The 16991-nt window shown below is 36.9% G+C and overlaps 1 protein-coding gene and 1 non-coding gene across 2 annotated transcripts; both read right to left on the reverse strand.

Moving 5' to 3' along the window:
* Positions 1-2614: 2614 nt before the first annotated feature.
* Positions 2615-2686, reverse strand: Trnap-agg (transfer RNA proline (anticodon AGG)). Its single transcript has one exon. It is a non-coding gene; the product is annotated as a tRNA-Pro (tRNA).
* Positions 2687-14540: 11854 nt separating this feature from the next.
* On the reverse strand, positions 14541-16490 carry LOC128214833 (forkhead box protein D1-like). Its single transcript, XM_052921507.1, has one exon. It carries the CDS (start codon positions 16335-16337, stop codon positions 14724-14726), a length of 1614 nt encoding a protein of 537 aa, XP_052777467.1. The 5' UTR covers positions 16338-16490; the 3' UTR covers positions 14541-14723.
* Between the last annotated feature and the right edge of the window lie 501 nt (positions 16491-16991).

Below are 16991 nucleotides of genomic sequence, written 5' to 3' on the forward strand. Positions count from 1 at the left end.
CTGTTTAGAATTTTCTTTATTTTGTATTGTGTCTTAATTAGGCAGCTTAAAAATATGATGATTTCCGTTCATCTTTATAAGACAATCTCTCTCTTTAAATATAAAGATGTGTTATGTTTCCTACCCCTTGGTCAAGCCAAACGGCAGTACATCTTTATCAGAGTGCTTCCGGTAACGAGGCAAGCGTTTTCTGTACCAGAGTGTTTCCAGTAATGAGGCAAGCGTTTTCTGTACCAGGATGTTTCCAGTAAAGAAGCACGTGTTTTCTGTACCAGAGTGTTTCCAGTAAAGAAGCACGTGTTTTCTGTACTAGAGTGTTTCCAGTCACGAGGCAAGCGTTTTCTGTACCAGGATGTTTCCAGTCACGAGGCACATGTTTTCTGTATCAGGATGTTTCCAGTAAAGAAGCACGTGTTTTCTGTACCAGGATGTTTCCAGTAAAGAGGCACATGTTTTCTGTACCAGGATGTTTCCAGTAAAGAAGCACGTGTTTTCTGTACCAGGATGTTTCCAGTAAAGAGGCACATTTTTTTCTGTACCAGGATGTTTCCAGTAAAGAGGCACATGTTTTCTGTACCAGGATGTTTCCAGTAAAGAGGCACATGTTTTCTGTACCAGGATGTTTCCAGTAAAGAAGCACGTGTTTTCTGTACAAGAGTGTTTCCAGTCACGTGGCAAGCGCTTTCTGTATCAGGATGTTTCCAGTAAAGAGGCACGTGTTTTCTGTATCAGAGTGTTTCCAGTAAGGAGGCAACTGTATTCTGTATCAGAGTATTTCGAGTAAGGAGGCAAGTGTTTCCTATATCAGATTTTTTTATGTATGAGACCAGTGTTTACTGTACCAGAATGTTTCATGTACGCGGCAAGCGTTTCCTGTATCAGAATGTTTCGAGTAACGAAACAAGCGTTTCCTTTACCAGAATGTTTCCAGTAATGAGTCAAGCGTTTTCTGTATCAGAGTGTTTCCAGTAACGAGGAAAGCATTTTCTGTACCAGAGTGTTTCCAGTAACGAGGCAAGCGTTTTCTGTACCAGAGTGTTCCAGTAACGAGGAAAGCATTTTCTGTACCACAGTGTTTCCATTAACGAGGCGAGCGTTTTCTTTACCAGAGTGTTCCAGTAACGAGGAAAGCGTTTTCTGTACCAGAGTGTTTCCAGTAACGAGGCAAGCGTTTTCTGTACCAGAGTGATTCGGTAACGAGGCAAGCGTTTTCTGTACCAGAGTGTTTCCAGTAACGAGGAAAGCGTTTTCTGTACCAGATCAAATGTTTCCAGTAACCAGGCAAGTGTTTTCTGCACCAGAGTGTTTCCAGTAACTAGGCAAATGTTTCCTGTATCAGAATGTTTCCAGTAACGAGGCATGTATATTCTAAAACAGACTGACAAAGCAAGACATGTGTTTAAAGAAACGGCTGGTGGAAAAACAAGCATCTATTATGAATGTACCTGCGTATTTTCCTGCGAGTTCTATCAATCCAAAACCTGCCCGCGCTTGAAAAGTATACGTGACCTTTGTGATATGATCTTAGTCATACCCTCAAACAACAATAAAACTCAAACAATGATCATTCAAATTTAATCGTGTGTTTTGATTATCTTTTTGACACATCGGGTTCTACTTAAGGGCCATCGAGTAAGCACACTATTAATATGGAATTCCGGACTTCGGTGCTTCATTGAAAATAAGTTGACTTTGTGACACATAAGACAGCATTTAGGCAAAAATTATAGCCTTTATCATGCCTTGAATGATACTTGTATTGTTCTTAGAGATAATGTAAGTAGTATAGGCATTTAAATAGGCCCTGGTTCGGTCATTTCTTGCTTATATTAGAGTTTATTGTCCATGTTTATCGGTAAACTTCACGCAAATCTTGCTAAAACTCTCATTAAATGTTCAGCATTATTTATTGTTTCATTTTCATCATGTTTACCCACTTCACTAACATTTTCTTTATTTACAACGGCTCTTGACTACAAGTCCCTGCACCATACCACCCCGTGTTTGCTCTTTCATGAGAGAAAGCAGATAGGGAACAATTTACAGCCACTTTAAGGGACCTTTGCTGTGACCTATTGAGTTCCAGGGTTCCATTCCTATTGTAGTATGAACGTAGAGTATAAACACGCATAAATAATATGCAAATGGCTCCTCGAAGGTTCAAATGCAAGAATAAGCTTGTTTTTCCAGGGTCATATTGTAATAAACGTTTCATTCGCAGCTGATATAAATCTGTCATGTGACAAAGAGGGCAACATTGCCCGTGATTATTGGATGCAAAACAAATAAAAACACAATCACAGAAAGGTTGTGATTCATAAATATTGTTTCAAATGTCATTAGTTATAATTCAATAGTTTGGCTGAGGGTACTTGCTTTTTTATTCATATTTTCAATAAATGTTATCATTAGTGCCCTTGTCGGATGCAATTGAAGCACATTTATGGAATACCGTATACATGTATAATATTACAAAATTTACTTGTGTTCGTAAAGTTGATCAAGACATGACAATATGCCAGCCCCGAACATGTAGGTGCTTTATCTTAATTTTATCGAACCAAGCTTTACAATCACTCGATCATGATTGTTAAATGCAAATAATAAAAAGTTAGGGCTCGTCCGGGATTTGAACCCGGGACCTCTCGCACCCTAAGCGAAAATCATACCCCTAGACCAACGAGCCGTATTATGGTCTGTCTACGAACGGAGAAAATACCTACATTATCGTACGTTACAATGGAAAGGTTTCGGTTAAATGTCAGGGGAGTACCCCCTAAATCCCCCAGCCAACACTTTAAACCAAATAAATTTCGGTTCTGAGGGAGGGGCGCAAGTCAATACGTACGCCCCTAAGTTATGCCCCCTCTTACTTCGATTCCTGGATCCGCCCCTGCATTCTTGTCATATCCATAGCGTGCTTATTATATATTTATATATATCTACCTCAGTAGACCACCCGTGTAAGCCCCATAAGGCATAGAACGAATTTAGTTACCTCCCTTTTAGAATAAAATAATTTTATAAAATTACCCTACTTTGATGACAAGGTTAAAAACAAAATACACAAGTTGTGCACATTTTGCAACTCCTTTACCTACACCCGTGTTAATTAGGCGGGGTGCGAGGATAGTACTGGAACTAGATCGAAAGATGCTGGATGCTTACATTAGGATCAGGGTCAAGGTCAGTCTTTAGTCCGCTGATTCAGTCGGAAATTGTCGTGGATATTATTATAATAGTCCGTGACATTGGTTGTAACCTTAGTTATCTTGATAGTAATGAGTTTTGGGGAAGCTCATAGTTTTATGGCGATAACTATGTGTGACTCTTAAGGGGAAGGTCCAGGCCACTGTCATTATATTAATCAAATTTTGACTAGTGCACATATTTTAGTACGGACCTTTGATTGAAACTACACATATGGGGAATTAATTCTAACATGGGACATGCTAATGATATTTGTACCTGACTTAGGGTTAGTGTAAGATCGAAAACTCTTGCTCAAACATCTTATAAATCACCATATTCAAATGATTGATGTCAATTAAGCATTCTAATCAACAATGTAGGTAATATTGAAGTCATTTGATGGTGTCCTTATACGAAGATGGTAACTTTTCTTGCCATCCTAACATTGGTGCGCGAACTGTAATTGTTAATTCCGCCTTGGCTATGATGGACATCATTACACGCATACTCCTGTATGTGTGTGTTTCTGTTATTGTTTAAAACACTTATAGGTGAAAGTGACCTGTTATTTTTAGAAAGAAAAAAGTTGAGTGAAATTTCGAAACTATGGCATATGACAGATTGGAATTGTTTAAGGGTTCAGATCGACTTATGATAATATTAATCTGATTTCTTTTCGATTCGTGTAACTTAATCTGCGAAAAGTGTTTGTTGTAAGTAAATTAAGCAAAGTTATTTCGTTTATTTTCATTAAGGATTAAAATTAAGTAGATTATGATATGAAATACAAATTACCCGGCATTGTTTATGTGTCAGGGATTACCGCAATAACGATTAAGCAAAGTTGCTCGTTACATTAAATTTGGTTCTCCAAATTAAGTAATCATGGTGGTCAACACGTAGCAGAGAACAAAACTGTTCGTTACAGTCCATTTCAACATGGCATGACGTTCATTTAAATTGGGAGAGGGCCGTAACTGATGTTGGTATAAGTCGTGGCCAAATCCCTTTGCATGTTTGATATCTAATTATTTGTCTCAAATCCAATGTTAACCTATTTATGTTCATCGGTATTGATTGATTTTTTGTTTTTACATTGATGCAATAAAATATAATTCAATTAAATTTAAATTGGCAAATATAATTGTTACTTTTATTTTTCATCTTTGCATGCTTGTACATACAATTCGTGTCTAAATTCACGCTATAATAAGGATGTTCAAAAGGGTTTCCGTTGTAACGCCAACCCCAATGGTGCTGTTTTGACATCTTCAATGCATTTTTCAGATATGCTAAACCACTCACTCTTAACAGCTGTATTAAAACTTGATTTGAAATACATCTCTTCTCACATCAACATCATCAGCTTCAATGAAAAGACCTACAAACTACCCACCTGACGCAAACATCTGATCGCTGTCTAATTCGATAGTTGTTTCAATTACACTCTCCGAGTATTCATTTCACGACTGAACAAAACTAATTGTTTTCCAATTCAGCCTAACATTTGTCCAAGGGCAACTAATAAATAGCATTAGCTAAAAATATTGCCACCAAAATGAGAAAATATTAGCCGAGTTGGGACTTATCCTGTTCCACATTGTTGTGGGATGCTCATGAAGTCATCGGGCGTAATATGACTAATTTGGCGAGCGCACTTGAGATGCGCGCCCCTCCTTGCCAAATGGTGTATTTGAATACAAAGTAATTACTGTTGGGCTCGGTGATGGGTTCAGTATCAGCGACATGGCTTCGAGTAGCGGGTAACCCGAGGAGTGGGGGAGCATGTGTTGACTGACATTTGCTGTTGCCCTCCAGCTATGGGGCTTATACTGCCTGATTGAGGTCGTGGCGTCTTCATGCCCGTCTTTATGAGTCGTCATAGGTTGTAATTATTGATATTTTGGCACCGGAAGAGCAGTCCCAATTACGTGATTTTAATTGTGAATTAACAGAATATATCATTTTCGTAAAATATCCTGCACCCGGGTTCTGGATACAAGTTCTCCAACCAGTTTTCCGCAGAACACCCTGCACGAGGGTGGTGACGACTCACAGAAGGGCCTTTTCAGGTTTTAACACTGGCGGCCAATGGACGAGTATTGGGGCTACCCAACCTTTCTACATTTATATGATGATATATAAAACAAACTCAATTATTTCCATGCTAATTTAGAACCATCATCATAATATTTCACACACACACTGGGGAGGCTGCTTAGCCGGTTCGTTCCAGTCGAAGACCAGCTCACTTTGAAAAAACAACATGGCGGACAGTGATCCAAATGGGTGTTGAAACACCATTAAGTTATAAGAGCAAAAAGATAATCTGCGGTATCATTGTTTTGAAGAAATTAAGATGTAATGGCTACATGCAGAATCTCCATCAAGTTGTTGAACTTGTACACAAAAAATACAATCCAAGGGCCCGGCGGAAATCGGTAACGAGTCTTGCCGTTACTTGCTTGTAGCACGTGCCCGCGGGACACATGCACCATGCTTATACACTGTATAATATATCATGTGTGAACTGACCAGATACAGAGATGTGGGTAGGAGGAACATCTATATTCCACTCCGACCGATAGAAGATACTTATAGGCATTGTCGGATAGTCACTCAAAGCTTTGTTTTGTTTAAGGGGTTGAAGTGAGGTTACTATAATGCTGGTGGATAATTTTCTCGACATAAGGTTACTTTGTTAGGTTTTGAAAATGGACACTAACGCTAAACATCAACGCATTAATTTTGAAAGGCATACTATGTAGACGAATACCCTTAAAATACTGGTGATATAGAGCCTACTCTCGATGACGAGGCAACGCGGTGCTTTTGTTCGAAACACGGCATTGTTGCGTTTTGGAAATCCATTTAAAACCTTAAACAAACCATCGCAGTTTAAACTGTGGATATATTATTTATTCAACTTGTTTCTTAATTGTTTCACTCACTTTCAATAATATGAGTGTTTATTCAATCGAAACTGCATTATTATAACGATGTTTGCCGACGGGTACAAGAACGAAAATACTTTTGTTTCAGTTTCAGGCTGTGTTCATAAATCAACATGTTTTATAAAGGCGGCAGTCACAACTTGAGGCTGTTGAGTACACACCATGTTTTAGCAAAACCTTTCTTGATTCAGGCACATTTGTGCACACATAAATAGACTCTTTTGTTGGTGGCACGTTAAGGCATAACAGTATCGGTCTTTCTGTTTCGGTGTTTAGAAATATTTCCATTGGTCCAGCTTGTACATGCAAGTTCTTAGTAGAACCAAAGACACGTAAAAACCGCGTCCGAATAAGTTTCTGCATTTGTAGGTCAACAGTGCCAGTCACGGTTGCGCACCAGGAACGGTGCAGCCGGCCTGGGTAATGGTGCTTGGTGGATCAAGCGCCCCAGTCGCGGGTCCACCCGCGCGTGTTTGCAAGCGTCTGAGTGGGATCGATCCCGCCGCTCGCACTAAACGACACCAGAGATTATCTAAATAGAGCATGAAAACCGTTCAAATGATTTAATACCACGCTGCTTCAACACAAACAAACTCAATGCTCAACAGCATTTAAATTTATACACTGCTTTCTATAAAAAATTGATATTTCATTGAAGTGGCGTAAATTATAAACACAACGCTCTTTGAATCGCTGTGAATATCAATACTTCTGAATCGTTGTCATCAAATTTAGGTACTGAATGTATAAAAGTCGCTTGAATAAACTATAATAACCTCTGTAATTGTACAGATTAGTGATATTTAGAACACTCTCAGACGCCCAAATTATTCTTGCAGTGTTTTGTAGTATTCGAGTATAAAGCACTTAATCACAATTTCATTTTTTATTTCAAAGAAGTCGATATGGTGTGAAACTATTTGGAGAAAACTGCACCGAGTTTCCTTCCGAGGTTCTGTGAGTGCATTTTTTTTGTCAATAAAAGAAATTGTTTACATAAACGTAATCGTATAAAGTTAATAATCAAACCCATTGAGTAAAATAAATATTATTCCCCATAAAAAGTATTTTGTAGGATGTCTGCACTTTTATTGTGACTCACACTAGTCATCATAGCAACTACTAATAATCTGTTTCTGACGGTCAACCCTATGGCTTGACATTGCGGTCAATTCATGCTGCTGTTTTGTAAATAATGCACGCTAAATTAGCAATATCTGCTTTTGCATTGTCAAATATTTTTCCACAGAAGAAATCAAAGCGATGTAACCCGCAAAAGCAGGTGGCTTGTCCGCCATTGTGAATAAGAAGCTCTTCAGTCCAGTGAGGCGAGAAATATCCATATTCTCTCGCTCACGTGGTTTTTAAACGAGACTTAACTCAAAGAAATTTCGCAACGGTACTTCAAAGTTGTCTACTCTGTTCCTTATGGCTAAAGCTAATGTGATATTCTGGCAAGTGAAAGCAACGTCATTTGCCGTGAAATTGTAAATTACACGGTAGGTCCCAAGAGCCACTCATTTGGAGGGTCATTCAGACTTGGGACCATCCCCTCTCCTTGATGCGGCCAATTACAGCCAAAATACTGAATTGAGTAACTGGCAGGGAAATTAATGATGTAAAGGTGATGCTGATAGACGAGTCCTGTGATATTGACAACATTTATATTGAATTGCGTGAGTTTGGAAATAACATTGGCAGTTCATAATTATTAACATAAATTCATTAATGTTGTAAATAACATCTGTACATATTTTTTTGCTGTTTTATGATGATTTCTACAGATCGTCTATTATGAAATGACTATTTTTATTGTTTTTGAACGGCTTATAGGTCGCTTTTCCAAAAAGTTATTGAGGCCACTCCACAGTTGACACCGAGATTAATATTTATTATTTATGGAAATTTGATTTCCAATATCATATTAATGTTTGCTCGGTTTTCATTATCTTGTACAACAGTTTACAGTATAGAAACACTTCACGCCTTTAAATGTAAATCTTTATTTGTACGATTATATTTCCCGCCATAATTCGCAGCGCAATAAACTAGTCGGATAACTTTTGTATTTATCTGACACACTTGTGTCACGGTTTTATTTTATTTGAAATGTGAAATTTATGAATTTACCCAGAGATAAGTGAAATGGCAGTGTTTGTTTAGATTCGGTTTATATCATTTTCAAAAGTAACTATTTTCATAAAGGCCTTGTTCTCACTTGAAAAACTCACAGAGACGACTTAAAAATACATTTTGTTTATAGGAGTGTAATATTTATTTAAACATCATTGATTTCCCACAAAATCTGCATTAAGCCCGGGGCTGTTTCATGTTACGTGTTTATTGTCTAACCAATGCCTTTTGGGAGATATTAAAAGCACAAAATTTCTTTTATGTCTGCGGTTCCCGTTAAAGAAGAATATTAAAATTCTAATTTTATTGCTTTTGGAAGGAAATAGCAACATTTTGTTTATTTTGCCGTTTATTTGTGAACAAAAATGTTTATTAGGAAAATAAAGGTAGATGCATTTAAAAGTTTGACAAACAAACCGACTTCTTATAATGTGCATACGTAAGGATAACGACATGTTTTTGCGGTACCAGGTACAAGCTGTATACATAAATAGTTTATATAACCGTAGTTAAGTGAAACCTGTTTATACATTACATTAACATAAAATACATTTGATCAAACAACCAAAAGTTATTAAAAGTACCACAAATGTACGTATACACCCGTCTGTCTGTAACTTTGTGGACTTTTCAGAAAGTAAAGACGATCCGTCCCATGATTGAACCTGTATTTGAAACTTACGGAATATAAATATCATTGAACAGGTAAAAGGGATTAAAATCGAACAATATTCAATATTTCAAATATGAAAAACTAAGGGAAATATTCCATCACACTTGTTGAGCGATTATATTTTCCATTTACCATGACCGTTCACAAACATTATTATTTAAGTATTTTGGATCCTTTGTGTAGGTAATAATTAATGAGTATTATCTTAAGAAAGTTCAAATTCGCCGTTTTATTTCTGGCGTGTAGTTCAATCGCCCAAAATCCACATTTTAATAGTTTTTTGTCAGTAGCTATAGTAACGCATATGAAGTAGTTGTAGAATTTTCTTAGATCAAGTCATAACACTATATACTATAATACATTTTAATAAAAAACAAGGATATGTAAAAAATCACATTTTGTGTGATCTAAAACGAAAGATTTCGTGTTAAAATTCTCTAATTTACAAGTACAGGTTTTTTTCATACGATGCCTGCCTTACTTTGTGCATATCACGGCATGGCAACTTGTTCGTAACGTATGATACACATGCACACTTTCATGCCCCATAATATTCGAATCCATTGGTCACTGATGTGTTTCACGTAACAGTCATCTTGATTTTCAGGTTGAGTATTCCATGTAAAACACGAGTGAATGTTTTATTATTAGATTTTCGCCAATGTGCAAGATCCGTTAGCTGTTAAATTATTATCAACTTAATCAAAAGGTCAGTCTTTAAGACGCAGAAATTCCGTTAAGCATCAATTGAACATCGATCAAACTGCCCAAATCAACCCGGGCCAAGCGTTCCAGCATTTAAAAAATGTAAGAGAGTCTTTGACATCTGTGAAGTACCGTATGGTCAGTGATCTGGACGGATAATGACACAGATTGTCAGAGAATTTGCAAATGTTGTGTACCTCTAGAAAATTACTATTAAATTGATTCAAATCTTTCAAAGTGTTAACTGCTTTTCAAACTGAAGGTCATCGTTTTGATAAATTCGTTTAAAGAATCATTGACCCCAGTTGAAAGAGTTGAAATCAAAAACAAAGAAGTCCTACTTGCAAAAAGTCAAACTCAAATACAATCGCAAACATCAACAGAAACGACAAAAATAATGTTCGCCATCACATAGTACTAAATGTAAATAATAAATATGTTTTTCTTGCAATCTAGTATGTTCTTTAATCTCAATGTCATAAAGTAAGATACAAAGACAGAGAAACACAGAGTTGTTACGTGTTTGTAGCCAAATTGATCTGGTCATCTTTTTATTCAATCGGTTTGCCTTGTCCGTTATACTAACAAAAAAGTGTGACCACCAGGACTAAATTCTTCTGATGGCAGATAACCAAGGTGAATTTTAAGTGGATCATCCCCTTATCGAGTCTTGCGTTAGGGTTTTGATGGTGTCAGTCAGGGAGCGCATTTTGCACCTCGTTTATTTTGGTCCATCAGGGACTTAAAGGACTTCTAAGGGATTGTGGGAAACATAATCTGGCAGTCCCACTGAAGCATTTTAAGGACTTATGAAATGGTAAAGAAAAAATGCTTGTCTTAATTGGCAGTATTTACACTCAGGGGTAATTCTTTTGTTTGTTTCCACTAACCCTACCGACCCTAGTTTTTCCTCCCGACTATACGATTTTTTTTTGCCGTAGTATTGTTTTTTTCGTAGTTTCCGAGAATATGCATTCTTTAAATTAACATGTTAACATTTGACTATTTTATATTCAAAATTTTCTACATGTACCCTGAACAAGACCGATTTGGTACAGAATCCCGGATCTCATTTTTTGTGAGAACCGTGATTCTGTACCAAACCGCCCTTGTCTTGTATAAAAGAAAAAAGTTATGCCTTCCTAACATCCCTTTTTTTTGAAGAAGTTAATGAAAACAAAGAACTGTTTTTTGGCCTAATTTAGTTGTATTTATTATTTGTATGTTACTTCAACCGTATCTGTACAAAATAACTAGAAGATGCACATACATTGGCATTATGTTGTTTGTTTGTTCTTTTCCACACGTTCTTTTGCTCGGGTGCTCGTTTATAGCAATTGTTGTCCATCTTTGTGTTGTTATATCAAACTACTAGTAACATACAAACAATACGAATTGTCCATATACACTGTCATGAAGATGAAACATATTTGTTGTCTTTCTAAGCCCACCAATTATTCGAAATGACTCAAAGAAGCCTAAACTTTTAATGCATGTCTCCCAAAATGACCTCGAAGCCACCTTATGAACGTTGTTTTGAGAAAAGTATGGCTTCTCAAAACCAATGTTTTGGCAAAATCTGTTTTTCGCAATGGACACACTTTGCTTCAAGGGACAGTTCTACGTCTTCGTCCATTAAGATTGGACAATTAAGATTCTACCAAATATGGATGAAGACGATTTGACAATTAATTGGAAGATGCGACATGAAAGGTCGTGACGTGCTTTTCTGATTCATTGAAAATTAAACCGGTAAAGAGTAATTCTTCTTTTTTTCAAAACTCATGGTAAATTTTCTTGAAAAAAAACCCCCAAAGTTCTTGTATCGGTTATACAAATAAAGGAAAATATCAAGTACCCGTATAACCACCTCTGTTTCAAGAGTTTTGCCGTACTTTTGCCAAAAACATTCATCTTAAATCCGCACTGTTTTATTACATCATTGGTTTGGGACGGAAATCTTTGAAGTTGCTGTTCGAATGTCTCTTTGCCCTTCCTAAATCTGTATCAAAACTTAGATGTTACAATTTGCCAAGATTTACGGGTGTCTTTGCAAAGATAAGAGCCCATGTAACCTCTGAGCCCCGATCAATGCTTGTCTAAAATAACATTTACATATCCCGTTCATATAGTTTGCAAGTGCTCTTCAAAAGAAGTCGAAAGACAATATATTATTGGTGGTATTTAGGAGATTTTTGGTACTCCAATGCTTCCGTGGAGTTAAATAAACACACTTTGTCTTTGATCGTAAGACACTGTTAGATAGAGAAAAGAAATATTGCTTCTTCTTCAAACCACAAAAGAAACCTTTATAAGCCTTGAAACATTTACCCATTTGTAAGTACTGCAAAAGAGGTATATATTTATCAAAACGACCGTTTATTTGTTTCTGTGTTACTTAAATAAAACGTAGTTAGTGGTCGTCAAATCTTGACCAAGGGGAATAACTCATTCAATGTTTTGCGTCATTGTTTTGACTAGCCTTATAAAACTGTATGTATCTCAGTGGTATTCGAGTTATTGCAAACATTATTTAAACAGACGACAACTGGACCTGCCAGTTCTTCTTTTTGTCTGTAGATCCGACAATTAAGATTAATGTTTAAAGAAAATCTGATTGTTTTATTTAATGGTTGTAAAAAAGAAGCTGTATATCAAAAGTAATAAACCCGTATGATACGGAGTCCCTTTCAACGCCCACACAAAATAAACTGGATCGGAGTTGGTATTTGTATCAAGTCATTTTAAGTAATCCCATTTACCTCCCAAACTCCAAAAGCAACAACATAAATTTAAATTGGGTTCACATTTCAACAAAAATGCATGCCAAATAAAAATCATTTTCGAATGCCAGAAGGGATTTTCTATCCTCTCATTTCAGACTGTGTTAATATCATTTCGCAATCTTTTCAATTACGAAAATAAGTCGGCTAAATAAATTATTGTTCCAACACTTACGAAAAGTAATGTTTTCAACCACCAAATCCGATCTTAATTTTTGGTAATACGCAATAAAAGTGAGTGAAAAGTGGAAAGAAAATGACGGATTATCGCCTTATTTAAACTTAAAGACGGATTATTATTAAATGTTAAGTATATGTTTATATTTAAATCTTATTGGATAGTGTAATAGAATAACTTTGTGTCAAAATGTTGGTGTTCATGGATTAATTATTTTGTCAAACTGGAAGAAACCCTTAAAATCGAAATCATTCTTTATCGTAGACCCCAAGTGTATTTGCGTCTGCAAACAATCTTTCAAACAGACGGAATCAGAATAAAACACTAATATTTTCTTAGATCCTTAGAGATTCGTTCTAGTAACTCCGTTTGGTTGATTTTCCATCTAGTTTGCTTATCTCACATCTAAATTGCATTGCTAACAAGACTGCGATCACTGTCTCTTGACATTTATCATACTTGTTGGTAATTAATAGTTCTTTTCGGTAATTATCTCAATCTTTTCGGTAATCGTAAAGATAATAAAACTTAGAGTGTATAACTCGGCGCCCCGGTACCAAGTAATAAGATACACAGCGGTATCCTAGTTACTGCTGACAAATTAATTCCCAAAATCCGTTACTTTGCCAATTATCAAATAGGTGTCATAATTCGAACATGTTCCTAATCCGGTATTGTTTTAGCCACAGTTAAATATTTGGCTAACAAAAGTCTCAATATAGCGATATGGTGTTGATGTAAAAAGGGTTTTCTAACAAAACAAAACGTTTACTTGGAGCATTTTCTTTACAAAAATAGTGAAAGTTTTTTTTGTGTATGCTTTTTTAAAGGACTTCTTCAGATTAGTAACAGATGAGAATACAAATGAAAGCCCTCACATTCACGTTTTCACATCGCAGACCTCTTGAATGAAAAACAGTCAAATTAAATTGTTGTTTTGACAACTCATTTACCAGCAATGCTGTTCCTTTTCGAATTGCCGGGTCTGAAATGATGAACGGTACTAAATGTTAACGCCTGTTAGAATTCCTCTTTAATGAAATTTTAAAGATATTATTGATGATGATGATTGCTTTTATAGATTAGAACTACTAATAATGATAGAAATAAAGATACAGTTAAAATAAAAAATAAGTGTTTAATTATCATCATCATCATCATCATCATCATCATCATCATCATCATCATTATTATTATTATTATTATTATTATTATTATTATTATTATTATTATGTTATTTTCATATTATTATTGCCAACATGATAATTATTGTTGTCGCCTTCGTCCTTCAGATCTTTTAACTTTTTTGTTGTTGTTGTTGTTGTTGTATTTTTGCACAGATCGTTATATTACTGTTTTATTGTATGCTAGTAATTTATCTAGTTCAACAAATATCCTGGAAAAAAACATGCTTAATTCAAAAGGCCCTCGACGGCCTAAAGCATATTAAAAAGGTACACAGAAGAACGTGTATGTGGATTACTTTCCCTGAGAACCGAATAAAGCATCAACAGCAAATTAATGTTTATGTGATATTTAATTACCATCAAGTAACATTTACAAAACAAGATGTAAATTATTATAAAGAAATAGCACAGAATTATAACCTAACATACAGATTTAAGAGTTACATAAACCACAAGCACAGAATATACAAAAACGTTACATGAATCAACATATTGTATAAACACAATGTTTGAAAACAAAAACAAAAATCTATGAAAATGTCAAATTCTTTGGTAATGCTTTGGTTTTATGTATTGTGTAGTAGTATATATTGCATTTGATACAAGTCATATCAAATAAATATTCTGAGGTAGACTAAGCACACATTCATGTATGCAATTTAAATAAATAAGAATTATTTTCATAAAATACTGATGCATTTTTAATAATTTTGTAATTGATTTGACCTTCTCAAATGCTGTTCAACTGATGTGTAATAAATGTAAATCAGAATTAGGGCGCTTTTTTAAAGAAAGATAAATGTAATAAGTTTTTTTCAGTAAAAGCTATATAAGCTTCAATAGCTCTTCAAAATACACAGTACTACATTTTAATGTTTTGAAACGAAATATAGCCTACCACTGCCCTATGATGCGATCTCACCTCTGCCAGGCATGCAAACCTTGCAGACCGTACATTTGTAGGTACTGGCGGTATTTTTCAATGTCAAGAGCATTCATTGCGGCCGCTGCGGCCGCCTGATTCATATAGGGAGCCAAGTAAGCACTTCCGTTTCCAAAGCGCCCAATGTCAATGGCCCCTGCGCGGAGTGACGCCGCCAGGGGGTTTATGCCGTTCAATCCAGCTACCGTAGGAATGTTTGTTTTGAACGGCAAGATAGCTGATGGTGCCGATGACGTTATCGACGCCGGTGGTGGTGGACTAGACTGTGGCGACTTCTTTCCTGAAGTGTCACGTTTATTGCCGATAATACTGTCAATAGAGAATGCCTTTGGCGTAGATGAGGACGTTGATGATGTTGACGTCGGTGACGCCACTGGTGACTTTGCAACGGGAGATGGCGTCAGTGGATGAACAGGCGACGTTGAGAGCGAATGGCTGATTGGAGGTGACAGGTAGGCGGGGTGGTGTCCGACTTGAGCACGCGCCATTTCGCTCTGAGCACGTGCAAGCTCGTTCTGTGTGACATATGGTAGATGTGACGCCAATGATCCCGACATGTACGGGTAGGGAAACCCGCCAACGCTCATGCCGCTGGAATGTGAACTCTGGGGCATGAAACCGTGATGGTGGAAAAACGACTGCGAGCCACTCATGTAGCCAGAGGATTGTGCCATCATTTGCTCCAGTTGCTGACGCTTGTAGCGTTTCCGTCGGCGTAAGAAGCTCCCGTTGTCGAACATATCTTCGCTGGCAGGATCCAGAGTCCAGTAGTTGCCTTTGCCCGGGTTTCCCGGCTCACGGGGTATTTTGATAAAACAGTCATTTAGAGAAAGATTATGACGGATACTGTTCTGCCAGGCAGGAAACTTGTCGTGGTAGTACGGGAACCGGTTCATAATGAATTCACAAATTCCCGACAATGTCAATTTCTTTTGGTCCGACTGCAAAATTGACATTGTTATAAGCGCTATATAAGAATATGGCGGTTTAACTAGATTTGCTTTGCCATTTTTCTTGTTATTTGTCCCAGAGGCATTCGACATGATCATGTTCGCCTCGCTCATAGAAAGACCATCCTCCATTGAATCGTCGTGAAACTCACCACACTCTGCCGACACGTCAATGTCGGATCCTGGAGATGCCGGCGACGCAATAGGCGACTGCGCGGGGGATCCGAGCGAGCCCTGTCCGTCCCCCACGGGATCCAGCTCCTCGTGATCACTGTCGAAACTTTCCACTGGGGTTGAGGAACGCGCAGGATAACGATCCAAATTTTCAGTTGAGTTCTCTTTGGTGTCCGTTCTTTGAAATAAATACGGGGTTGTCACGTTAAAACCAGCCGGTGTTTGAACACTGGAAATTTCTTTACTAAATGCGCTTGCCACATGATTTCGAGACTCCGTAATGCAAGTATTGTTTTTAGAAACCGTCAAATCTACGGATATTCCATGGTCAATGTTTTTCATCGGCGGGTCACTACCTGCAGTTGGTGAGGTGTTGCTCTGGTGTAGCCGCTGCTCCATGTATGCCTGATGCTCAAAGCTGTTCGTGCGAACGTCCATGACAGGCTGCCCTCCTTCAAATCTCATTGCACAATTCAATCTTTTGTAATGTTTATATTTATTTTTTGCACAATTACTTATAACGATATTGCATTTAAGTATTCCAAAATATGTTTTGTCGAGAGAGAAAATGTCTCATATTACGATTTGCTTCGTAGTTATACATTAAACAACTTCAAGTTTAAACAATTTGTTCACAACTTTCAACCTCAATAGACTCATTTATAGTTCGAATTGGTATAAATGATTCGTTACAAGAGGAATTGCTGGAAGCGGCCACCCACTATCTTATTTTCTCCCCATGAGCTATCGTATCCACCAGTCACAGAGCGAATTTGATAATCTTTTGTCACGTGACCTATTCAGCTCTCCTCCTTGGAGATCCGTTTAGTTGCTTAAGCTCTTCTTATCTCCATTTCGCCACGCCTCCATTGTTAAGCAATTCCTGCATTTAACGAATAGCAAAAGGGGGCGATTAATTTACGAAAATATTTCAATTTGACAGAAGAAGCCGTGAAATATCCTACAGAAGCAGAATTCAATTAACGGAGCATGATTCTACAAGGGTTTTGAAAGAATGCAAAAACAGATCGGATCGCTGTTGGATTGCCACCAAAATATATGTTTGGGAACGTCATAGAAAACAATGAAAATATTAGTGTAGGAAATAATGCTATAATC

The sequence above is a fragment of the Mya arenaria genome, chromosome 13 (genome assembly GCF_026914265.1).
Source record: "Mya arenaria isolate MELC-2E11 chromosome 13, ASM2691426v1".
Taxonomy (NCBI): domain Eukaryota; kingdom Metazoa; phylum Mollusca; class Bivalvia; order Myida; family Myidae; genus Mya; species Mya arenaria.

Coding starts and splice junctions, on each gene's coding strand:
- LOC128214833 (XM_052921507.1), bottom strand. CDS start 16,337: ATGAGATTTGAAGGAGGGCAGCCTGTCATGGACGTTCGCACGAACAGC.